The following is a 27,026-nucleotide window of genomic DNA, read 5'->3' on the forward strand; positions in this document are numbered from 1 at the left end:
ATGAACGATGCCTTTGTCGATTTCCTAATAAAAAATTCAGTCATTATCTGCTCAAGTCTGGTGGAGTTTTGAAGTCGATCCTGGAGCTTCACAGCAAAACAGCGTTACAGCATTCTCATAAACAACTCAAGTAGATGGGGACTTGTTTTGAAATGTATAAAAATAAACCAAAAAAACACAACAAACGTGACAAAATGACAAAAAATAAAAATAAATGGCCAAGACTGCCCAAATTGATTTGTATTGGTATGTGTTCACACCCTTCCATTTGTGCTTGCTAACACCTTTTGCTTGTAGCCTTTGTGAAGACTTTGGCTTTTAAAAAGGGTGTGAAACCATCTTTTTAAATCAATTTGAGATCTCACCGTTAACACAGACTTGGATTACACCTGATAAACAACTGGGGGAAAAAAAACAAAAGTAAAAATGTAGAGGTGTTTGTCCAAACCACAAGTCCCCATCTGCTCCGCTTGTTTAGGGGAATGCTTTTCGATACTGTTTTGTGAGGCTCCAGAAAACGAACCACAAAACTTCACCAGACTTTCCATCTGCAGGGGGGGTGAGCAGATAATGATCAAATTTGTATTTTTGGGTGAACTGTTCCTTTAAAGTGAAACTCGCGCAAATATGCAACCTAGGCTTTTTTTGAGAATTTACTCAAGTGAAACCTTCGCGTAAAAGCATATGTAAGAGGCAATTTCAAGATTTCCTGGATTTTCATTTTCGGGTCAAAATCATTTTCAGTGTGAGTGCTGGGGGCACTTTTAAGCTAGAATCAAAATCGCTATTTTTAAAACACTGAGAAGGCTCGACACAACATGAAACTTTGCTCGTAGTATCGCCAGTGCTTGAGCTCATGTGTAGAGATCCTGGTGATACTACGAGCCAAGTTTCATGTTGTGTCGAGCCTTCTCAATGTTTTAAAAATAGCTTAAAAGTGCCTCTTTCTTCATAATTATGCTTTTATCCGAAGGTTTGACTCGGGTACATTCACAAACAAAAGCCTAGGTTGCACTTTGGCGAGAGTTTCGCTTTAAGTCCTCTTTACTATTCCGTGCATGTAATGCAAGAAGGGCGGCTGTCTGTGTGGGTGGAGATGCTGAGAATGAAGACCTGCCAGCATTCTGGCCTTTGACCTTCACCAAAACATAGTGAGTGCATTATTTAAAAACCTATTTCTGCCCAATAAAAGCAGAGAGAGCGTGCCTGGGGAAACACATCTGCATATTAAGTGGCTGCACCGGTGAACTGTGGGTGTTCGTGAAGCTTTTAAAATATTCATCTGCAGTCAAATTAAAATGTTTTTTGAGTGTCAAACGAGCTTGCTGTCAAAACATCTTTCCTTTTGTGTTCTCCGCTAATGTTTAACTACAGTTAACGCCGTTGGACAGGGCAGCAACACGATCCCATCACGCTTTAGAAGCTGTATAACGTGTGTGTCCTCTCCGCCAGCCCGTCACCTTTCACTCGTTAAGTCACATTTCAAAGATTCCCCAGAGGTCACTGCTATTATAAGACCCCAACACCTCACACACCACACCACACCACACCACCCACAGGAGCCCAGTATCTGGTTCACGTGGCACTTTCACTTAGGTGTCCCCCCCCCTCGGAGCTGTTGATTCGGGCGTCTGCAGCTGGGGAAGTTCTCACCGCTGCAGCTGCGCAAATTGTTTATCTGCAGACGTTCCCTGTCCTGGGATTCTTCAACCAGCTGTTGCAGTTTAAACTCCGTGGGGGTGATACGAGTGTTGCGCAGGGAGGGTTCACAGCAGGCCGCTCAGGTGTGGCAGCGCCTTCTGTTTAACACGGGACGCCCGGGGAAATCATATGGATCTTTTTCAAACTTTCCTCCCATTTGCACACTTGGACAAACACGAGCAAACTAACTAACGCTGTGCAAACTGAGGAGATTTGTTGACTTGACTTAATAAAAAATGTTAGCGGTAAAATGAATTCCAGCCTGTGAGGACGTTTATAAGTGATAAGCTTATAATGTGGCAGTGTTGTAAAGCTGTCCCAGATAAATACGTAATCTGTAAATGCCGTTTGAATGCTGAAATGCCTGGAGATCCTACCATCAGTCAGGATTTGAACCAGTGATCTTGCGGTCCAGTGTGCGAACATGAGCTCTATGCTCTAACCTGTTGGCCAGTGAGCCGGCCAACAATATGTATGTTTATGTCAAAATGTGTGTCTAAGCTGAATAAAAGTCATGATGTGTGAAGGCTGTCTGAGCCCTGTAGTGTCTGGCAAACTGTTGTGAGTGTGGTGTGACATTTATAAAGGAGACATTCACACTAATGAACTGATCATCTTGCAGGAAGTTGCCGAGTTTAACTGCAGAACATGTCTTGTGCTCCGCAATAAAATGCTTTACGTGGCTCATTATGTTTCTACGAGTGCTGCCGTGTCATATTTTTACACATCAGCTGGCTGCTGACCTGGTGATGTCTCTTTAAATGGCATGGGGCGGCTTCCTCTGAGGAATGTCAAACTGTTTTGCATTTTTGTCTCTTGCTGTCCGGGCGAGGGCACCCCTGACCCTCCCTCTCTTCAAATCAGGGGTCAGCGAGTGACACACAAGCTGCGGAACACGACACAATCATTCACACGCCCTAATATTCCCAAAACTACAGTTTATTCTGGTTTTCCTTCATGTAGAAATACTTTGTACACATTTACATTTTTTTCGTTTGAGAGAAACTAGCGCGAGTCTTCACGCAAACTATGAACACTCTAGCGTATATCAAAGCTGTCTAACTGAGGCTATCAGAGGGCTTAGCGTTTACTAGATATGTTTCAGCTAGAACACACACAGCTGTTTCTATATTTATAAAGTGAAAAATGAGGCCATAAATACATTAACAACAAGCTTGTCCATGTGATATGCTACAGAGAGAATAAAAAGAAAGAAATGAGGAGATAAATCAATCCCTCTAAAATGTTGAGTCACTGCACATTCAGGTCTGTGCTGAGAATCTACCGTCCTGTTTTCTCTAACAATAGAGATCCAGGCCAACGCGCAGTGGAAACATCCAGCAGCGGCAGCTCGAGCCTCGTCCAGAAAGCTCTCTGTGCTTCAGCGCTGCCGCCTCGCCCCCGATACCGGCGGAGCTGAGAGACCCACTGGCTGTAAGGGAGGTGGAGGGGGTCCTATTCATACAGCCCCGGCCTAAATCAGGCCTTCACAACCTGTCTAAAAATAACAGAGAGAGCAAGACGGCGAGAGGAGAGAGATCGGGTCTGTGCTCACATACACAGGGGGGAGTGTGCAGAGTGAAGAAAAGTAGCACGCCTCCTGAATGAGAACTTGTGTGTGTGTGTGTGTGTGTGTGTGTGTGTGTGTGTGTGTGTTGTCCAGCGGTCAAGGGGGCCGAAGAAAGGACTCAGTACATTGCGTCCTCGTATACATCCGTCCGCAGGCAAAAGAGAATTCCTCCGCCCAGCATGAAGATGGTGGCTCCCCAGCCGAGCCCGTAGCCCCAGTTGAACTCGTGGTAGGTCTGAAGAACCGTCCCGTCGATGAACTTGATGGGATAGAGGACCAGAGCGCAGGCCTGCAGGACCACTGGAACCAAAGCAGAGTCAAACATGAGAGTTTGTCATTGAATTCAATTGAAAGTTAAGCAGTAAGTTGACAGAAAATGAATCAGGAACAACGATTATTTTTCATTATCGATTGTTCTGATGATTAACTGATTCATCTTTTAGTCTATAAATGGTCTACAACCCAAGATCACAAATGACAAAGAACAGAACGGCCAATCCTCGCCTACTTTGTGCAGCTCTGGTTTGACGTCTTTCTGTTTTAGATGAATCATTTTTTAAAAAAAAATCTATTCAATGTGATCCTTCTGACTCACTTTGTCTTGCACCTGAACAGGGACAATGTTTGTGCATTCAACAACCTTCGACTCAAAAACATGCAACGTTAATGTCCTCGCACGGCTGTGAAGGCAAAAATGAGACTGTGAGTAGCAACTGAAGGCTTTTCAGAGTCTGCAAAGAGAGCTCAGAGTCACCAAAGGTTTCCAGGGAACGGTTATGTAAAGTAATTATATACAGAATATGTCCATGTTGCCACTGCTGCTGCTGCTGCTGCTGCTTCAGACGTCATCAAGATGAGCCATGCTGGGAATAACAACAAAAAGTGTTTTTAGGAGCGTGCAGATGAAACAGGCTTATGTAAGTGACTGATCAGTCACTTCACTGCACTTCTAAATAAATGCACACACTAATCAGAGCTCCTTTATTATACAACAAACAGTCAGATGTTTGAGGAGCAAGTTCATTGATTTGTTACTCCTGATTAATGTGAAGCTAATGAAACACATATCGTGTATCTAACGGAAGCAACAAACGGATACAGTACATACAAGTACATCCTAGTAATTTAATCCATAGCTTTCAAGACAGGAATAAAAAGCTCCTTCCAGTGTGAAAAGATGTGTTTCATCATTTCTGTGTCTCATCCAGTCTCCATCTTTGTGAGACACACCTCCCTGTGGGTCTCTTGTCTTTTTCACTCTTGACACTGACTGACTTAAGCATCACATTTAAGGACCCCAAAGTGAAGCCGTGCGGTTCCTTTCCATTCCTAATGAAGTGTGGATGTGGTATTTTTAAACAGTTCTCTTTCTTCTTTCGACCTTGACATCCCTGAAGGAATATTAACTTAATGCCTCTGATGCCTCCTCCATCATTGTGAATCACTTTTCCCCCTTTAGTCTCTCAGCTACCGGTGGTGAAGTCTGTTGGCGTCACCGTGAGTGTTCGCCCATGTTTGCCATCAAAGGCACACTGTGGCTCCGGTTCCTCTAAGCTAGGTGACTCTTGAGGAAAGCACTTTGTGTAAGTACGACCCCGCCTTTCCTTCCTACAGGACGGAGCAGCGGGCGTACAGGAGGTACCACGGCAGCCCAGGAATGCGGCGGTGTTGATGGAGCCCAGACTGAGCTCGTGGGCCTGCTGAGGTCATATTTCCGGACAGAAAATAAATACCACACAGCCGCGGTCCTGCCAAGGGGCATTTAACAGTCCAGCCCCTCCACTGCTGCTGCTGCTGCTGCTGCTGGCTGAAGACTGTTAGCCTGTTAGGAGGACCTTATTCTCGCAAGGCTCTTAAAGCAATTACAGACAGGAAAGGATAATACTGCACTCCCACGCTTTTCGCAGTAAATGGCTAGCAGTCAAGGGCGCAGACATGAAGTCGACTGCACACTGGCCCTTTGTGACAGATGTTTTCAGAGACAGAGCGAGACAAAAACCCCTCACATTTCCCCTTCAAACACCATTCCACCCTGTCTGACAACATTATATCTTATTATTTATCTGCTTGTTACAGTCATTCACTCACTTACACTCCTTGTATTGACGTGTAAATATTGCCTGATGTTCCTTCCTATTTTCGCCCTCTGTTATCTTTACTGATGGATCAAGACGCAGTGAAATGATCACAATTTGTCAGATTCCCGAATGATTATGCGGCTTGCAGCCTGAAACACATCCGTACGACATTTGAATTTCCCACCCTGGCCGCGATGTCAGAGGAAAACGGCCGCCGTGTGAATGTGTGACCTATAGTTTGATGTTGTGGGCAATAAAATGGTTTGCTTTCTTGGTGAGAGCTAGATTAGAAGAATAATACAACTCTAATGTATGTTAATTACATGAAGCTACACCCATCAGACGGTTAGGTTTGGTTAGGTTAGGTTAGCTTAGCTTAGCACAAGGTCTGGAAACATGGGCTGGGTTCTGTCCAAAAGGTTACAAAGTCTGCTTACCAGCACCTCTCAAGCTAACAAATAAACATATGATCTTGTTTGTGTATAATAATTAAGTATCTTATATATGATATCTCTTTGAGTGGTTTTACATGGAGTTATGTGCACGACAGCAGGTTTTTTTTTTCCTTTTGGGCAGAATGAGGCTAGCTTTTTCACCCCGTTTCAAGTTTTCATGCTATGCTAAGCTAACAGGCTGCCAGCTGTGGCTTTGTGTTTCAAAACAACTCTGACCAAGAAATCCAATATGTGTACAGAGTTGTCAAACCATTGTCAAACTGTTCCTCTGAGTTTAGATTACAGGCACGATGTACAATGTCAGGAGGAGGAATGTTATTCGTGAAACACAACAGTGTGTCTGTTTTTTACATAACCAGAACTGGGCAGGAGGTAAGTAGCACTAAGTGGTTCTTGCTTCATCACTTGTATTTCTTAAAGTAAAATAAGTGCAGGCTCTGAGTTATCACAATACATCCCGACTTCTACCCTTTGGTTTTGATTATGGGTTTCGCAGATAGATCCACCCTCATCGGTGTCGAAATGTGGACCTTTCTCGCTAAGCATGCAGGGGTAGTGCAGTCCAAGTATGAGGCAGCGCTGTGTGAGGAGTCCGCGGTGGCTTTTTCTCTCCCCACAGTGACTTCACTTCTGCAAATTCTGCGGCTGCTTTTTCTTGGCCCATGAGCCGGGCAGCTCCCCAGACGCCGCACCGCAGAAAATATGAGCTCAACCAGAAGCCTCTTTTCAGCTGCTTCTTTCCCTCTGCGCCCCCTTCCATTTAATGTCAGCACTGGAACAAAAAACACCCAGTCTATATGGAAATTGTTGTGGTTGTGGTTGTGGCGGAGCACGTATGCGCCGTCCTTCTGTTTCCAAATGTGCGCAAGCGTGATGTGTTGGAGCGCCGGGTAAATCATTCGCACTGGGAAGAAAAGTGCAAATGATTTCAGGCGTTTTGGGGTTGGAAAGTAACAGAGAAGTGGGAGGAGACGGACGTACCTGCGGTGAAGAGGAACACAGCCACGGTGCGGTAGTGCCTTCTCTGCGTCCCCCGGCAGAGGGAAATCAGGGCCACCAGAAAGGCCACAAGGGTTGAAGTGGCGCCGGCCACCAGCAGCACCAGGGTGGCGATCTGCCAGTCTGAGGGACGACACACACACACACACACACACGCAGGTTAGAGTGGAGCATCCCAACAAAAGCACGATTCACAGGACAGCGCGGTTGAATTGAACCGCTGTGTTGACAAACACAAAGCAAGAGCTAATCCCACAGAGTGAAGAGAGCAAAGCAGAACGGACTCAGAGAGCAGGAGTCGTTACATAACGTGCACGTTCAGAGGGTTAAAATGCAAAGAAACACAATTCTTTTTCATCCCATTAACAGCTGATATCTTTTAGAATAAATCTCTGAAATATTGCCAGTGATTTCCTATTTCATGTACAGTATTTTGAGGGTAAAGAAAATAAAATTCAATCTCTGTATACTGATGTGCGTCAGTGCATGTTGTCTCCTGCATTTATTCTCTTCACATCCACAAACACGACCGATGCATCTCACGACTATTTCCACCGTCTCTTTCTTCATTTACTCAATCAGTTGTTTGTGTCACGGTTTGGGGTTTTTGGTTTGTCATTTCCTGTTTTATTTTGTAGCCAATATCCTCGTGTGCCACGTGTCACTTTCCACATCCTGCCTGTGTCTGTTTTCCTGCCCTTTATCCTGCTTTTGTATCAAAGCCCGTGTTCTCTCCTCGCTCTCGGTTGGTTTCGTCTGCGTTCCACACCTGTTTCCTGGTCCTGTGTTCTCCTCGTGCCTTCCTCATTTGTTGAGTTTTTAGCACTTGTGGATTACTGTTTCATTGCTGGAGTTTTGATCACCTGCCTTTTGCTTTTATGGACTTTTCCTCTGCCTGCCTTTTGTTATTTGCTCTGACTTTCATATATGCCCATCAATAAAAACTAGTGTTTTTGGGTCCTATTTCAGTAAACCCTGACAATTTGGTCTATAAAATGTCAGTAAAATGGTGGAAAACCTCAGTCAGTGTGTTTCCCGAAGCCCAATATGACGTCCTCAGATGTCTTGGTTTTGTCCACAGCCCAAAGACATTCAGTTTATTTTCACAGAGGAGTTAGGCAGCCAGAAAATATTAACATTTAAAGGCTGGAATCAGAGAAGTCAGACAGTTTTTTCCTTAAAAAATTACTCAAACAATCATCAATTATCAAAATAGTTGGTGATTAATTTGGATTAGAGTGCTGCAGCTCTGCTTTCTACCCATGTTGAATCTAGTTTCCATGAATATTTGTAGTACACAGTCCACTGCTCGTCTATTCACTGCCATTTTCTGCACACCTGTTCTCCTTTGTCTATTTTTCTTCAGGTTTTCACATGAGAATTGAGAATCTAATCATTCTTGCTGCTCATTAATCATCACCATGATGTTCCTGCACACTAAACATCACGTGTACATCAGCGTGTATGGCGCTGGTATGCCTCCTCTGAGCTTTTTGGTTGATGAGCTCTTTCCACGTGGGCTCGGCCGCAGCACATTTATTTTGTTTATATCAAACATACTCCGGCGGCTTCTGTTGGAAAAGTAAAAAAGCTCACGACTTCCTTTGCGTCAGAGGACTCTTCCTTGGAAAGACCTACACAATACTGGGTTGTTATAAACAGCATGTCTTTTTAAAAACCTGCACTGAGCTTAAAGCTTCAATTCAGAAAAAAAAAAAAGTCACATTTTTCTGTTCCTGCCTGCTTTGATGTCTCACTCGACAGAAGAAAAGCCTCGACTCTCGAAAAAGGGAGAATTTGCATTTGATGGTGCCAGCGAGCTCGGTGAACAATCTCTGCTGGGTGTGTCTCTCTCTGTGTCCCTCTGAGCTCCTGTTTCATTTGTCTTCAGGATGGTGAAAAGAAACTTTTTCCTCAAAGACACATCTGCACTCCATTTGATTCAGCCCTCGAACATCTTTTGTCCATTATGTGGTTGTAATTTTGGTTTTGACTGAGAAAGAAAAAAAAAAAAAAGCCTTCCCTTCAAAGGATATTAAACAGTCTGCTCACACCACAAGTGTATTTTTCTACCGAGACGATAAGTCAATCATTTTCTCATCTGCATTATTTTCGGTCTCTCGCGATTTATTCCGCGTCGTCCCGGTTACGCCGCTACGAAGCTGGAATGAAACTCAAGAGCCTTTGGATCAGGTGTGAGGGTATGTGTGTAGACAATCTGCTTCGCCTTGTGGTGAACTGCCCCTTTAACCTCAACACACCCCTCCACTGTTGCTTTAATGAGCTCAGCAGACACTCAAAGCGAGAAGCCCGCCTCCTATTCAACCCCAACACATTCCACAATATCAGCGGTCAGTCACCCCTGAGCATAGCTGCGTGTTCCCTCCACATAGCTGTGCATGTTTGCGCTCCTGTCATGGTGCACCAAAAGTCATATTTCACATCGCAACTGAGACGACTCAAAGTTCATTAAACTGTGTGGTTTTCTTTGAGCTGCTATCTCAACAATCAGCGACTGTAAAGTTTAACAGACACGAAGCTCCAGTTAATAACAAGCCGACCCCGCGGCTGCACCAGCCGCCAGCCGAATGGTGGTAAATCTGGTGCGTTTAATGCGGATTTCCTCCCCCTTCCTGGTGAGTCAAAGGAAAGGGGGGGTGGGAGGAGGTTGGAGACATAAAAACACTCCTGTCATGTGCCTTCTGCTACCTCTACGTGACAAAAGGCAACCACGGTGGGTCCAGTACAGGGCCTGGTGAGGTGGATGATGGGGAAGATGCTCCGAGTGTCTCTTCAGGCCCACTCAAAGCCTTCTGGTGGGTGGAGTCAGCTAACAGATTGATTATATTCATGTTTCTACAGCGAGCCAGTTGTTTCTCTTACTTCTAATCCTCTGCACGACCTTACCATGACATGAGACCGAATACTGTCTCTGATTTTGGGAGGTTGTAATATGACAATAAAACCATTTTTTTTTTAAAATGTGCAACACATAAGAATTGCCCGCCTCTTAGGATTCATACTCTACAAATATCCAGAGGCATTTTACAATAGTAATCACTAACTGCAGCTGTCTTAGCTAGTTAGCTCAGATAGCCGTGCAGCTAGTGGTTCTATGAGACAGGATGGGCTGCGCTTAGCTGTAAAAAAACATAGATGTCTTTCACGCAATGCCAAAACTTTTATCTCTTCACATTTTACTTTTTTTGGGAGGAAATTTTTACATATTGCACCTTTAAAAGCTGCTTTACAGTGATGTTATGTCACTTACTGAACTCACCAGACTTGTTTATGACACTTGTTTCTACCTCCTGATTATCTAATAATACCCCATTACGATATTATTTGGGGAAAGTAAAGAAAATTGTTGTAATTTTGGATTTATCCATTTATATACATTCCTTTAAAGGTGCACTTCGTAGTTTTGGGGACGACATTTTAATCAAAGGAGGAAGAGATTTTTCTTTTAATGAAACCCAGACAAACTAAATGAAACACGACTTTCACAACTAAATAAACAAACTGACCTTGAAGGACAGTTTCACAGTGTTTAAATCAGTTTGAAGCCAGAAAGGTGGCAGGGTCCGCCACATGTAAACACTGTTTCTGAGGACCTTATTTTCCCCCAAGAGTCAAGGAAAAATTAAGATTTACCTCAGCAATACAGTACATATCAAAATTCCGAGGCTGAATTTCTTCCCAAAAGTGCATAGTGCCTCTTTAAGTCCATAATTAAACATGAGAACTGACACTGTTGCATTGTTAAGAGCCTCAGTGTCAACATGTGACTCATCAGATCTTTGTTGACTGATCCATTCACAATATCAATTGAAAAAACTCAAATGTTTCCACGCTGGCTCACGGATGAATCAGTGCAGACCTCGCTGTGTTTGTCACAGTGACAACTACCACGTCACTGCTCTGGTATGAGACAGGGGAAATTTATCAGCAGCACAAGAAGTCCTGAATGCCTCAGCTGCTGGACACAGACCAACAACTAAAACAAAGTCAGGCTGGGAGATGATTTTGTCCAGAGCTGCCAGACAAAATACCGCTCTTTGTTTTGCTCGAACATGGGATGTGCAAGCTTTGCGGAGCCCTAAAAACAGATCCTGAGACAGCCACTAATGACATGCTGGTGTAAAACCATCTTCACAACTTAGAGAGCGGCTTCACATGGTATAACTACCCGATTACACGTGCATCACGCATCGAAACCTATGTTACAGTATGTGTTTGGCAAAATTGTAAAACAAGGTATTATCAGCGTGAGATTACAGATTTCTTTTAAACATGCAGCGCTGTTTTTCAAAACAATAACAAGCTGAATTTCGCGGTTGCTGTTGTTCCTCTCTCCAGCAAAACACCAGCATCTTCTCCTCCACAGAGAAAAGTTACAAACACCAAAGCGCGCTGCGTAAAAATGAACCAAAATAAATAAATAAATAAAAAAACCATAAGGTGCGAGGGACAAACGGGCTCCTTACCAGATGTGAGGGTGGAGAAGCAGCTCCACGGAGCCGCCTCCTCCTCCGCCGGGTGCCGTGCCTCGGACTGGGAGCAGGACTCCCACAGAGACAGGGAGAAATGGTCGGCGGTGACCCAGGCTGGACTGAGCAGAGCCACCACGTCCAGACAGAGCGCCAGGAAGACGCAGAGCAGCGCGATGAGCTTGAAGGGTCGGAACACGTACACCTCGTTCACAGACATCTTCTCCGAACAGGAAGCACCGCCGGCCGCACGTCAGTCAGTCAGAAGGGCTCGTGAGCTGGAGGTCCGCGCGCGTCTTCTCCCACCATAGCCCTTCACTCACCGCTTTGTGCCCGCTGGAGCGTGCTCAGCTGGAAAAGTTCAACCGGGGACTTCCGGGATTTTCAAAATAATTGCTCGCTTGTTTGGTTTAGGGAGATTGTTTTTTTTGTTGTTGTTTTTTAAAACTATCCTGGTCCATTAGACTAAGTTAAAGCACCAGTGTTTTTAAAAGTTTCACAGTTTCATTCTCCATTTTAGAAGCTCATGTAGTTCGATATTATTCTAATGTTATTATTGCTGTCATAATGTTATTGGTCTATTATTCTTTACTGATTATATATGTCTATGATAATGTATGTTTTTATGTAGCTGAAAAATAAACCCAGTGAAGATAACAGTAATTACAGAGCCACTGTTTGTTGATTAATTTTTCCATTTTTTCCCCCCAATTTTTATTTGTTCAAGATGCATTTTTTTTCTATTGTTATTTTTAACTTTGTAGTATTGTTTATAGTCTGTTGTCTGTTTTTGTTTGTGAAATGTTCGTCAAGATGGATGCTCTGTCTACTGCAAACCAAATAACTATCTCCAAATAAAGTTACTTACATTCAGTTTATGTTTCAAATTATTATCAATGATTTTGACTTTATATGGCATCCTATGGGAAATTAAATAGACAATACCACATAATACAAATGAAAGAAAAACAACCCTAAACATTATGCAAATCAAGAATTCCTCCTGTTCAATTGAAAAAAAAGGTTATATTTGTTGGCTATGATTGCAGTCAATAGAAGGAAAATCATCTGGGGACAGACTCCAATTCACACAATTTCAATTCATATAATTTCACACAACTGTTAATGGAAATACACCTATGTGAAGAATAACATCCTTGCTCACCCAGACTTTGTTTTTCTGTGCTTTTATTTTGAAAGGCCAAATTAGGGAAACCAGACTTGTTTACGCTCTCTGGAGGCAGAAGCATCTTCTCACAGGGTCAGCGAGTTACTGCCAGTCGAAGGAAAAGTGGTTTAAATTCAGTAAAGTGTCTCACACACATACAGAGGACCAGATCATTAGATCCAGAGAGGAAAGACAGCAGTAAACAACGAAATGCTCACCCAAAACATCCCTGTTGTACCTGAAGTTACCAGCACTGCATGTGTGCCTTCAGAGGAAGGGAGTGATGATAAAACATGCAACCACAATGTCCTATTCTACATATACGACACAATAACTAATGCAAAGAAACTTTTCCAGCTATTTGCCCTTTAATTCCAGTCTGGAATTAAAGGGCAAATAGCCTACTAACTATTAATAACTCACTGTTGGTGGTACTGATGTAAAGAAATGACCTCCATCTTTATAGATCATGTGGACGGAGAGCAATTAATTCCAAATTGTGTCAATAAAAAAAAACCCTGAACTGTCCCTTTAATGTCATAGTTTAGAGGCAGACGGATGGAGTAAATATTGTAATGCAGTAAAGGTCCAGCAGATGGCAGTCGTGTGACATTAAGGACGCTTCAGCCCACAGGACAGCAGGACTGTATCTGCTGTGACTGCTTCCTACCACTGACACACTGTGGCTTGTGTAATTATTAGCAGGAGATGACATTTTATGAGCAGCAGCAGCAGCAGCAGCAACAGGAGCAGCATTCAAATGGACGTATTGGCCACAAAAGACCAGAAAAATCCAGCACTAGCTGAAAATCATTATGGCATAGCAACAATAGGTCTGTCTGTTAGCTTATTAGTCTTCTCTCTTAATCCTGTTTTGGCTTCCTCACACAGCCAGTGTGTAGGCCGAGCTCACTGATATTTTTACCTCCTTTTGGGAAATAACCCTTTGATGCTCGCTCGAACATTATATTGAGTTTAATATCTCCCACGACCAGACACGGAATTTAAAGAGAAGAAAAAACCCAGAGTAAATCCCCAAAAATGAAATGACTGAGTATAAAGTTAGACTAGATTTTGACTACAATGCCGTCTAATCTCCATTCAGCTCATGTTTGTGCAATATTTCCATCTTCGGGGGAACAAAATAAGTGCAGGTAATGAACTCTAGTGCAGTTATTTGCTCTGTGAATGTCTGATTCTGCTCTATGTTGAGGAAATTGTTCGACTTATAGGACTTAAAACACCATCTCTTCTCAGATGTGCTTGTCCGATTTCGATTTATTGACCATCTGTTATGCTTACGCCTCATTACAACAGCACGGTGATGAGTGGCAACAAGTTCACTGTATGTGATCTGACATTTTTAACGACGCCTACCTCCTCACGTATAGAACATTTGGTGACACTTAAACATGTGTGCATAAGGCTGACATGACAGCCGTCATAAACATGAAGGAGTCTTTCCGACTGTTTATGAGTGTTGTCACTGAATGTCATTCAGGATGTTACTGTTAAACTGAGATGTTTGTAACACTTTTTATACTAAGCCCATGACTATAATTCATTATAACACATTACGAACATACTTATAAATCACCTGTAGCGGACAGAATTCTTTATGACAATAATAATGCATTATAAAGCATTTTATAACGACTTATAAGGTCAAGTATCAATACTGACAATATTTATTATGTATTGCACAAGTTAAGTACATACAAGGACAGTTACTTTATAGTGTGTTTGTCTTTATTCTAATAGTTCCAAATTGTTATTTTATTCCTCCAGTTTCTCTGTGTTATTGCCTCTATTTTTGAGACTTACTCCTGTGCTGCTACTTATTTCCCTGTACTGCTCTGTTATCTACACATTTCTCCCAAGGGCGACTAATAAAGGAACATCTTATATTATTTTATCTTATGATTGCTGGGCATTCACTATTTTCACAGGGATCATTTTATATCAAACTCCTCAAAGTTGCAACACTTTATAATTACAGTTTCAATGCATTACAATGTTAATATAAGTTGTGGTGCTTTAAGTAAAGTAACGAAATCAGGTCCACTGTATAAGCCTGATAGTTCTTGACCTATCCTGACACGTCTATCATTTTCTTAATCATCAGATTTGATCTAATCTTATAATTTGTGCAAATAAAAAAATAGATAACAAAAAAAACCTTAAAATGAAATGTTACCAAAAGGGTATAGAGCATAAATAAAAGCTCAATATGAAGGATTTATATTAGATTTCTGTGCCATATTTGTTTTTTACCTGTGAGTTTCCACAGTCCTTTACTCTGAATGTGGCCTGTCCTGTACAGTTTTTACATTTTCAATCAAATTCCTGTTAATGAAGTTTTTATAACATGCTGCAAGTAGACAATACATTGTTACTGCTGCTGTATAATCCCTCCATTTCTGTGCACAGTGGGAGTTGTTCTAACATTTGTGCAGTATTATAGCAATCAGAGGCAAAGGTAGTGTGCATGGGAGCACAATGGGAGCTGTTCCGTACAAGGAAATATTCTGAGCACAGAATTTGCTCTAGAAATAAAGTTGTCCAGCATAAAGAACAAACAGAAGGCATCTGAGTACTCTGAATTGCACCTCTGCTGCCTTCTTGCCCAGTTTGGTTTAATTCTACCCCTATCATTTGGTGCCTAGATTAGGGGTTTTCAAAGTATCTGACATAATGAGAGTTTCAGACTAATGCCACCCTTCTCAGTCCTAATGGTGCTGCCAAGCTGCCAGCAGGGCATCTGAGTAGGGGGGAGACTAGTATTAGGCGTATCCATGGACAGAGCATTGCTCATTTCCTTTAAATGCCCCTCCTCCCCGACAGAACAGCCAGAGCGCTCTGTCATCCTCCTCCAAAAGCCCCTCATTAGAAAATCTGCCGAGCAGACAAAGCTACTTGAGACGGCACAATTGTGACTCCCCACATGGTGGCTTGAAAGAGCATAAAGGAAATCCAGGTCATGTTTTTACTTTTTTTGGATCCTCTGTCCCTGATTTTGACTTATCCACCGAGCCGCCCACCTACGAATCTTCTGTTCGGCTTCATCCACCATTTTAAATACTCAGGTGATATCATTCAGACTCCCACATGCCAACACAGGGGCTCACATGGCTGGTCGAAATGTTTCCTCTCTGATTAAGACAGAGAAATAACAAAGAAGTGAGGACAATGAGATGGAAAAAAATTAAAAAATAAACACGCACGATGATGACTCACATCCATGATTCAGCACAATTCACGACGAAGACGATGATGAAGGTTGTATTGTGTCTGAGGAGGAAAAAGCTTCTTCACTAACCACTCATCACATGACGTCATCCTCTGTTGCTCACTGTGGTCGTCCTGGAGGGGCTGCAGCTGATTAGGCTCACAGTAAGCCTCTCAAGGTTTTTGTTCCGGCTGTGAGTAAGCTTCCATGGTAACTGATGAGGCCTTGTTTAATGATGCTGTCATTTTCTGCAGAGGTCCTGCCCGGCTCATCTCCCTCTTTACCGCAACAATAACAACGTCACACCGCCAGGAGTCACGCTGTGGTCGGACTGTGATAGCAGACAAACCTACTTTAAAACATTTTCCACCGATTGATCATGGCGACCAGAGCCACTCTCGCCTCATTCGTTCATTGATTCTGTCAGGGTGTTTTGGAATTTCATCATCAATATTTTCTGTATTTTATTTAAAGCAACTGTACCTTTCAGGTCACCCATTAAAAAGAAAAATCTAGTAGCCCATTAGCTATCTTGAGCATGTCCCAAAGAAAATGCTATCACACTGTGTAGCACATCTAATGTTTTAAGTGTTTACCGTCTTAGCTTACCATGTTAGCATGCTGAAGAATAGGTAAGACTGATATGAGTTACGATTCTGACCTGTTGATGTTAAAGTCACTGGAAACCTCATTAAGTACGTTTACTCAAGTATTATTATAGATGAGGATGATATGAGGTATATTTAGCCGTCCCAGGCCTGGCTATATAAAGTAGCAGGCCTAGGTAAATGTTGCCCCACGCTTTAGTCTTTCATGATGAATTTCATGATCATAAGTACATTCTTGTGACTTTAACTATATGTCACAGGGTTACTTTTTATTCAAAGAAACCAGTTAGCCAATTGCTGCACTTTTCAGGCAAATGCTTCCAGCGGTCACCCTCTTAGTTCACCATGTCAGCATGCTCATTAAGGCTAAAGTATAGCTGAGGCTGATTGGAATTAGCCTACTGTTTTCAGCTGTTGATGGTCAGGGATGGAAAGTCATTGAGTACATTTACTTGAATATTAGTAAAGATTATAATAAGTGGCTAGAAGGTTTTACTGATTTATTATTATTATGATTTTTTTCTGCTTTTTCATACAAATTACTTTATTTAATTTAACTGGTAATAGCCAAGTTTTCCTGCTCACCGATGATCCATTCTCTTCATCTTCATTTCATCATCAAAGTTCTTTCATTGTATCCTGAGAGGAACATTATTATTGCATTAATGTGCACCAAATTTTTATGGCAATCTATCAAAGAGTTGTCGAGTGATACACACACATTTATCGCTGTCTCCCCCAAGCATCACGTCATCAGAGCTCATGGGGTTTGCTCAAAGTCACCTTGAAACCTCAACCTGCTCAAATGTTGTCATGACAGTTGCATTTTTTCCCCCCCAGTGAGTATTTCGTTGTGTCTTCCAAGTCAGTCCAGCGTACAAGTGCATCTAGGAGCAGCTGGGTTTGAAGTGCCTTGCTCAAGGTCACGTTGACAGTTTGGGATAAAGCAGGCGACAGCACGTCTCCTTCATTTTCTGCACTCTGATTTAGCAGCTTGTAAGGAGATTTAAGCCGATGGCTTTTAAGTTTCAAGTCTTACCTCAAGACTGCTGCTGCTGCTGCTGCTGCTGCTGCTGCTGGTGCAGCGGTGACTCTGCAAAACGCTGATGTGGGTTATAAGCCGGACAGTGACGGATTAATTTGGACTGCTGAGATGAAGACTTTCACGGTGCATGATCATCAATGTCTCATCACTTCACGATTGCAACTTACAACTAATTGGAAGTGACGGCAGTTACCAGTAAGGGTCATGAAGATGATTGTGTTTCGCCACTTTTGTGAGTCATCATCAGCAGGCTTAGAAATATCAAGTGTGACTTTGATGTGGTGGACAACGCCATATGGAGTCACACTGTGTCTCAGCGCAACAAAGACTTTTAATTAGGTGCCATAGCGCTACAGTTTTACTTCATCAAAGTAGAATGGTTTCATTTTTGATATGACAGATGTATTGAGATATGATATAAGATAGGAGACTGCAGCGTTGGCGTTCTATATGCAAAGCCCAGCTTGGCTTCACAGTGACTCTGCAGTCCCACTGTGTTCCTGGATCTCCACCTGTCTCTCAGTGGCTCGACCACTCCAGGCCTGTCTGCCAGCTTGTGGACATCTGTTTACTTCCTCCTCCATCAGTCGTCATGGCTGCAAACCCCCCCTCTGCCCGCCCACACCATCGCCACCAGACCCCCCTCTCCTCCCCTCGCCTCAACTCGCCGGCCGGCCTTCTCCACCCCTCTCTCGTGTTTCCCCCAGACACCAGCTGTGAACCACTTATGCTTATCCTGCAGTCCACCTCATTCAGCCCTGTCATGTCCCCGGTCTGCACGGCACCCTTTCTGAAATGGTCAATGTGTTTATTGTCTGTGCTGGTTTGCTGATTCACAAATACGCACGGCGAAACTGGGTATATTAGCAAATTAGATGTGGGAAGGTTTGCATATGGTTAAATGTTAGAGAGATAGGCAAATGCGGCTCTGAACACATCCAGTGTTTCTGTTTACTATACTGCAGGAAACAGCCACTAGACGATGACATGTGAGCTTCCTGAATTTTGACTGAGCTGCTTCCCCAGAACTCATCACGTCCTAAAATTTGAGAGGCTTAATGTGAATAAATTCAAATGGTCTGTTATAACGAGGCCTTGTACGTGACAGCAATGATGCATGAAAGCAACTGAGGTCATTTTTATTTCATAATTTTGGAACTTTTATTCTTTAGCCCTGCTTCTTTAGAGTGCCAGAGGTTTTCTCTTATCATGTTAATCCCTCATTTAAAGATGTTGATGTATGTCTGCACTGTGCATCTGAACCCTCAGTCAGCATGTTAGCACATTCCATTCGCACATTTCCCTCCAGGCAAAACAAGTGATATATGAATGGAAAAGAGAAAAGAAGTTATCCAGTGTATTCCATGTTGCATTGCGGGAGCTATCATTCAAACTCAAAAGACTGAGGAGTCAGACGGTCAGAGAAACGCCTCTAACAAAGCCTTTTTTTGACAAATCATAGCTGAAAAAAGGGATTACGTGACCAGATTTGCAAAGTTACCGAGTCCATGTGCAGTTTTGGCCCGAAACACGGTGTGACACGGACCCACACTGAGAGCCAAATATCCAAATCTGCTCCTCTACCCGTGTGCTCCCCCCCGACCTAATAAAGCACCTCCTGCACTGACACTTTCTTCGCCGTCCCCTCTGACAGACTGCAGGCAGCGGGCAGCAGCCCATGGGGAGCTCGCTGAGGGAGGTGCGGGGCAGCCAGTGATCAGAGTGAATTAGAGTTATGCGTGACATGCAAAGGAGAGGCTCCAGAATGTGACAACAGCTGAGTGTTAAAGTGAAGCTTTTCCGCCTGAGGGGAGAGGAATAGACGACAAAGAGAGCGCAGCCTGCTGTGAAAGGAGTCAACTCCTTTTGTTTGGCTCTTTAAAAAACACAAACCTGTTATCCATTGGTCTTCTTGTTTCAAAGCGGTGGGCACACTGAAAGACGTCTCTGGCATCAAAGCAGATCAGTCAATTAATGAACATGGCTGCCACAGTATACATCATCTTTACAGCCGGCACTTGTTGACATCCTCACACCTTTAAATGTGCAGATATCTAAATAATGGATAGAAAAGAGAGCTACTTAATATATTTCCCCTTTTGTCACTTTTGTCTAACTTAAAAGTGCAGTATGTAATATCTGCCACTGCAGTTTCAACAGGACAAACCATCAGGTTATCTCCTCTTTTCTTCATGTTGTTAACAACCACAATTGCTGATAAATATCTACGTGACTTGTGAGAGATTGTTCGTGCGGAAGGTAATCAGTAGTTCCATGGTGTAATGGTTGTTAGCACTCTGGACATTGAATCTATTGATCTGAGTTCAAATCTTGGTGGAACCTGATTTAAGGTGATGAGATTCAAACAAAGATCATCTTGACAATGGAAAAACAATATGTGACAAATGTACTTATTGTGAGTTCCTTTGGACAAAAGCAAATTGTAGGTAAAGTCTTAAAGTTTTATTCTAGTAGTATTTGGTCAAGTTAACCAAGTTCAGTCTTCACTCCCTTCGCTGATCTGGACGTTATGGCAACATACTGTTAAAAACTACACAAGAAATACATCTCAAGAAAATATATAACACAGGTCTGATCATTTAGTGAAATCTTAATGTGGAAATGTTACTTTACATTACTAATGAAGGACTTTAAAATCTAATTCTGAACGTTACAAACTACAACGAAAGACATCTGAAGCTTCATTCAAAAACCTCGCAGCTCACTGACCTACATATCAGTGACACAGAGACGGACCGAACACATATTTTCATCCTCCGTCTGCCCTGAAGTCAGCACTGTTGAAGCATTCGCCCCAGAGATGAACTCTGTGGAAGCTTGTACGTTTGTGCTGTGGCCCACTTTGGAGGCCCCGAAGTCGTTACAGTTCAAGTAATAACATCACAATGGAGTTCATTTGTTTTGGTGATGTTACGTTTGTGTGTGTGTGTTTTTTTTTTCTCACCACATCTGAGCCTCTTGGGAGGATTGTATGACACCTCTGAATGCCCTACATCTCACCTTTCACCCTGATCTGTGACACTTCCCGTGGAGTCTCCTCTAACCTGACGGAGCTCTCGGTGAAACTGATCCTGCGCTACAATAACTAGAACTATCGAAATCAGATACACGACCATGAGGTTCAGAAAAGTTTCCCCCGAGCTTGTAATCTGAATAATGTGGGCCCAACAGTGACGACGTGTTTTTTTTTTGTTGTTGTTTTTTGTCAGCTTGACAGTTTCTCCCTGTGTAATATCTTGTAAATGAGCCTGACGGCATCACACGTCCGCATCTCCCACACAAAGTTCATGCAAAAATCAACCACAAACATGACTTCCTCTGGTACATAGAGATCGGTTGTCAGTTCCATCAGCAGGTATCTTATGTTTCCTCCTCATCATTAAGTGCCAGCATGTAAAATGACTTCTTAAAGGAGGAATTCTGCAACTTTTCTGTGATCAGACTACAGCGGAGGTGTTCTGTCTAAAAGCAAAAGAAAGAAAGTAGGCTGGATAATGTGTCATCAGCACATGAGCAATATGTGAGTCACTCTTGTCTAGCTGAGTGAAAAAAGGGATACATGGTTCCATGATAATGAAACACTAAAGGATAAAGTCACTTAAAAAAAGCCAAATTCAGTCATTATCTACTCACCCCCATGCCGATGAGAAGTCAGGGGTAAATTTCGTAGCTCAAGACACATTTCACAGCCTTATCTCGAACAACAGAAATAGAATTCGTACCCCCCGACCTTGCAAAAAGTAAAAAGTCAAAGAAAACAAAAGAAAAACAAAACTACTCCTACAAAAAATAAATAGCTCATTGCAGATGGACCGGTGTGTAATCCAAGTATCCGAAAACCTGGAGATCCCATGATATATTATTTACACTCAATGTGTCACGATATAACGATCGACCACAACTGTGACGATAATAATCCAGCGCCTCTGAGATAATCTGTTCTTTTACATTTGCGCATTGGAGATGAGATGACGAGACGAGAGACAAGACTCTCCTGCAGCTCTGGTGAATATGGCAATAATATTGTTGGCTGCCATGACTGTGTAGAGGAAACGTGACATTGTGAGAGTACTAACTTCAATGCTTCGTCATGCAGTCGAACTCCTGCGTCCACGTTCAGCTCTGGTGCACGCCGACGCTTAAGAGGGTGCCAGTAACATCTTTTTACATCAATGCGGGAACGTTCGAGCACTTCTGGGAACTTGGATCGAGCCAGAGAAACTGCATTGTTTACGTTCCAAAACAAGTCCCCATGCACTCCATGCAACGCCGCCTTGGCAACGAAGCTCAAGAAACGTGTTGCGACGAGTACGAAACTTCACCGTTTTTGCAGGGAGGGGTGATGGTGATGGGGGTAGATAATGACCTAATTTTTCCCTTTTGGTTCGAACTTTTCCTTTAAGAGAACCAGAAAGGCAGGGCGCTGGAACACAAGCACTGTGGTGGTGCCGCTTTCTTATTTTTCTCCCAACAAAGAGCTCCACCGGACCGAAAGCATCAAACTGTGGTTCGTCTCACTCGTGGTTATCTGTCACACACAGAAAGCAGAATATTCAGGGGTGACGAGAAACTAAAATCAGGAGGAATTCCTGGAGAAATTCAACTAAAAGGACATTTGGTTTCAGCTCTTGACATAAAGTCGAGGTGCTCCATGCACACAGTGTGGTCAGATCTCCCACAGGCTCTTTCATCCTCCACACATTACTCTTCCTAACAGCCTTTTTAAAAAAAAATTTTTTATTAAAGCCTTTTACTGTCCCTGCACCTTTCTGCTGAGGCTGCTGTCAGCTCCACCCAGCCCCACGCTCACTGGTACCAGCAGCATTACCACAGTGGGCGGGTCCGGGGGCTCGTTGGCTTTAGGACCCAGTGGCTCCTCCAGCGGAGGCAGGCAGCGGCTCGGCTCTCAGACTGAAGCAGACAAAGGCGAAGGGAGAGACGGCGTGCCGCTATCCTGCAGCATAGACTCACACATCCACACACACACACACACTCCCCCCACGGCGCACACACACCCTTCACTCTGCAAGCAAGCAGCGACGCAGGTGAGTCCGCTTCTTGGGTGGGATTATCCGCAGACTCTTCTTTTCTTTTCTGTTTTTTTGTTTTTCAACCGAGGAGAGGGAATGATGATAGTGTGGTTTTGCTGTTAGAGTGGGGCAACTTGAGGTGACATTTAAGGGCGCGTAGGAAAAAAATGATTGTAGCCCCCTCTTTTTTTTCCACCCGGATCATGTGCGTTTTTGAGCAGGTGGATTGTGATAAGGTGTGCGCACCACCCAGCCAGCCTCCCCCTCCTCCGACCTAGACTGAAAAAAAAAAAAAAAAAAACTTACATTGTATGACGCTCTTTGCCATGTGGCCACACTCAATCCAGCATAAATGAGAAGTGTGGGCTTATGAAACTTTTTTTTTGTGTGTGTGTGTCTGACCGATTTTTTTTTTTTAAAGCAGCTGGGTGTTTTCTAGACAGATGCTGCCGGTGGATGGATGAGCTCTGATGGGGGGGATGACTGGTGTGGTGCTGGTTTTGTTCGGGAGTGTGTGTGTTGTGTGGGTGGCTCGGGCAGGAAGACGGAACCAGCCAAAAATATCAATGATTGCTGCAGTGCTGCTGTTAATGCTCAGAATGAGTGGCTTCTGCTGTGGTGGGGATTTTTTTACTTATTTTTTGTGATTTAATCGTTTGTACTGCAGTGTATCAATCACCATGTGAAGCTGTAATTTAATGTTTAAAAAGCGTTGACAGCATTTATTGCTCCTGTTGGGACTTTTCTTGGAGAATGAGCCGGCTGATGGTGATGTCACCCTGAAGGCAGGCACCCTGTAGGAGACAATGGACTGTCCTAGTTGATGCTCCACTGGGGAAGGGTCACTGTTGGCTCTGCCCATTAGTGCGGCAGATGGGCTCAAAACCTGGCCTTTGTCAGCTGAGGAGCACCGATTTTCCACAGAGGGCCCATCCCTATCAGTGTGCCTGTCATAAAAAAAAAGAGAAAAAAAACCCCAGCACAGCCAGGGGTTAGCAGGGGGAGTGGAGGGCCCCGCCACATGGATGGATGGATGGATGGATGGGTGGATGGGTGGCGGCAGCATGTTTCCTTCTGTTCTGCTAAATAGCCCGTTTGTCATTGTGGTCCTTTTTATTCCCCCCCATACTGTAGGTTATATGCACCACGGAGGACAATGAAGGACTGCAAAGTGTTAAAAGACTCTGCGAGCGAATGAGCGTGATGAGACCGCGTTTCATTCAATGGTTTACATGCACGGGCTGAAAAGATTTAAAGAGCCTCTAGAGGTTTCTGAGGAGATGTTAAATGTTCATTAGAAGTATTGTGATATGTTTGAGATTGATATCACAATGTATTAGTAGAATGATGCAGTGCTGCAGCTTCAGAGCCATTAGAGCATCAGAAAATGTCAGCGAGTCCGAGGTGACATCCTACGGCGGCTTGTTTTGTCTGACCAGTAGTCTAAAAGAAAGATGGGTGGATGTTCGCATCGATTTAAAACAGAGAAAAGCAACAAATCCCCACGTTTTGGAGAAGCTGAAACCAGAGAGCGCTTGACATGTTAGCTGGGAAAATGACGGTATCAGCAATAATAATCACAGTTTGGTAGTTGAATCAAATATTTGGATACAGAGCTCCAGGATGAGACAGCTTAAGTCGAACATTCACCCAAAAATGTGTCGGATGTGACTTGAAATCTTCATTGGTGGCAGCGATGCACCCAAAGCTTTGCAGAAAAGATACTTTGAGTGTATTGAGGTAAATTCAAATATGTTATTGGAAAGAAAAAGAAAAAAGTGAGTCTGGAGGCCAGTGATATTTGATCCTCAAGAGAGTTGCTGACTTTTATAGTCATCTCAGCTCCATTCAGAGCAACGAACCGTGTTGAACCTGCTTTGCATATGTCAGACAAAACCCTTCTGACATCTGAAACAAGAAGTGAAAACCTCGGGTTTGGTTTCAAGATAACAAAACACTGTAAATTCACATTGTGATGATACAGTTCCACTCAAAGTCAGTGGTTTCTGGCTCCGAGGGCCCTCTCACCGAGGGTTTGGTTGAAAGTTCAGTGCCAGAAGATGCCAAACATTGGCGGTGCTACATGTCATTAAGATGATGAAAGTGACTCAGACATCCTAAAATACAGACGTACAGCGTACGTGTTGTTAACAAGCCACTCTGAAATGAGATGTGAATGATCAATGACCCACATAGTCAATATTGTCTGGTCCTGTAGGCCCACTGTGACCTGTGAGAGACACGTGCCAGACTGGGCGACGGAACTTTTGTGACAAGACTATTAAACAGAAAACATGCAATATAACAAAGATGAGTATGTGATCAGTCTTTGGGAGGGATTTTCATTATATTGAAATTGTATTTTGTCAGTGGAGCACGGCTTCAAACTTTGCACACTTCCTCTTTTATGTGGCTGTTTTCATGGGTGTGTGTGGGTATGGTTCACTGATCTTCTTTGGGTTCAGAGGACTGAGCTCATCAGGTGGTGGAAGAGGACAGTTTTTGTTTTTTTTTTAAAGGGAAGCTTTCGGCCAGTCCCTCCAGTAGCATAAGTGGTGTATTGTTTATTGGCAGGACAGATGCATCTTTGCATAATTTCCAAGAGGCAGGAAGAACCGGATCTCCTGTAACATTCAAATGTCCACTATTTGAAGAGTTGGGAATGAAACAAAAAAAAAAAAAAACGGATTGGCAATTTCCTTTTCAAACAATGAACACTTCAGCTGAGGTTCAGATCTAGTTTTGGCATGGCGGAACCTGAACTTTCAGCAGAAATGCACTGATAACGCACTTAATCATGTTGTTGAATACTCAAGTATGTGACTGCTTCATAAATATTATGGCTATTTAATATATTACACAAGAACACGCTATACTTCTACTTAGGCTTACTACTAGAATATGTTTACGGGCTTTAATACTCAATAAGCACATCAGTTTTCTCATTCTGTCCAGTGATGGAGCTCAGTGATGGAGCGCTGTCTGAAACGCTCTGTTTTAGCTCCCGTTACCTTTAGGCCTCCCCTCCCGAATACGCATTGTGCTCTGATTGGTCAGCTCACACATGCCCGAGTCAGCACCACTAACGACAACAGAGCAGCTGAGCTCAATCAATTCTTATGTGCCAAACCAGCTGCTGTGCATTCAGTTATGCAAATGTGTAACTCAGCTTGATGGTACAAAGTCACAGAATTGAAGGCGGGGCTACTGGCGAGGTGTTTAGGAGCAGGGTTTTCTGTGGGAGAGGGGAGCTTCTGTTGGTGAGGACTTTGATCTATTTAACTTTGGAGGTCGTTTCCATGCACAAGAACATATATAAAACCCTGACGAAAAACAAAAACTGAACAGCGTCATAGGTCTCCTTTTGAATTTTGCCTCCATCACCCTTGGCTTGTTTTACCTGAATTTTTCAAAACCTTTTCCATTTGGTGCCACAGACACAGGACAAAATGGCAGCATATTGACAGCTGGATGAATGAGCAACATCAAAGAAACAGAAAGATTGGTTTCAGATGTCTCAATCAACAATCACAAAGTTATCAAATGTTCTTCCAAAGGATTGTTTTGCATCTGTAAACCTTGAACTTTATTGCTGGCCGAGCGCCAGTAACTGATTCATCTGGGCGAGTGAGACAACTGCTCACAGGTGTATGTAGGCGTTGGAGGAGACGGAGACATATCACATGCGAACCTGCTACATGCAGCAGCAGCCAAAGCGGATGAGACATTGGTTTGTAATCTTACTCTAAGCAAAATATAACCAAACACAAATCTGACATGTTTCTGGGCATAAGCCATTTACGGATGTATCCTGGCTCAAAGTGTTGAATAAGCAACAACACATATACCTTTTTCATTTAGTTTGTGAGTATTATTCTACTTGTTAATCATCAAATCTTTACCAATGAAAAACCAAATTATTTTCCATTTTGTGAGTCGGGTAGCCATCTTGTGTATAATCCTATTTTTACACTTAAATGGACACCATTAGCACCCTCGACAGTAGCTTTATGATTATTTAAACATGTAATTGAAAGGATTTATCATCTCCAGATCTCCTTAGTAAAAAAAAATATGATGTATGTCACATGGTATCAAATCTCCAGGGGATGGAGGGGAACTGGATCATCTGTTAAAATGAACTTTTTCATGGAGACTTTCAAACCTTTATGATATGATCACCACAATGTCCAGCTCAATAGTGGTTCACTGATTAAAAGGCTGCATGGGAGGATCTTCTTTTGATGGTACAGACGATGTTCTTTGATGTGGTTCCTGTTTGAGATGAGGCTATCAATCACAGCTGTCAGAAGGACACGTTTGTCTGGAGCCTACAGGACAGAATTCAAAACCAGTGCTTTAGTCTTGCTCTAAATAATCAGTAGTTTCATTCATTGTCTCTCTGTATGCAGATGAAACCATTACCATCCATCCAGGAATTGGATTACTTATTTTCTTTACTCTTCTACTAAGTATCTTTGGGTTGTGGGCAGTCGTGGTCATTTTGTTGACCCAACAACTTACGCTGCTCGCAAAAATCATCCTGATCTGTTTTAAAACAGGTTGTCACACGTTATTGGAAGCCAAAATAGCAAATCACTGTGCCTCTACAATGATACTGCAGTATTTGAG

The 27,026-nt window shown here is 43.0% G+C and overlaps 2 protein-coding genes across 2 annotated transcripts in view; one reads left to right on the plus strand and one right to left on the minus strand.

The window, feature by feature from the left end:
- Positions 1-2,619: 2,619 nt before the first annotated feature.
- On the minus strand, positions 2,620-11,667 carry LOC119031841 (transmembrane protein 47-like). The gene is made up of 3 exons (XM_037120592.1): positions 11,291-11,667; positions 6,786-6,926; positions 2,620-3,571 (listed from the first exon to the last, which is right to left on the minus strand). Exons 1-3 carry the CDS (start codon positions 11,511-11,513, stop codon positions 3,390-3,392), a joined length of 546 nt encoding a protein of 181 aa, XP_036976487.1. The 5' UTR covers positions 11,514-11,667; the 3' UTR covers positions 2,620-3,389.
- Positions 11,668-22,209: 10,542 nt separating this feature from the next.
- LOC119031689 (neuronal migration protein doublecortin-like) overlaps positions 22,210-27,026 on the plus strand; it is a 28,606-nt gene continuing 23,789 nt past the window's right edge. The window contains exon 1 of the mRNA XM_037120302.1: positions 22,210-22,409. The gene's annotated coding sequence lies outside the window, so the exon portion shown is untranslated. The remainder of the gene's footprint in view (positions 22,410-27,026) is intronic.

This window comes from Acanthopagrus latus, chromosome 13 (genome assembly GCF_904848185.1).
Source record: "Acanthopagrus latus isolate v.2019 chromosome 13, fAcaLat1.1, whole genome shotgun sequence".
Taxonomy (NCBI): domain Eukaryota; kingdom Metazoa; phylum Chordata; class Actinopteri; order Spariformes; family Sparidae; genus Acanthopagrus; species Acanthopagrus latus.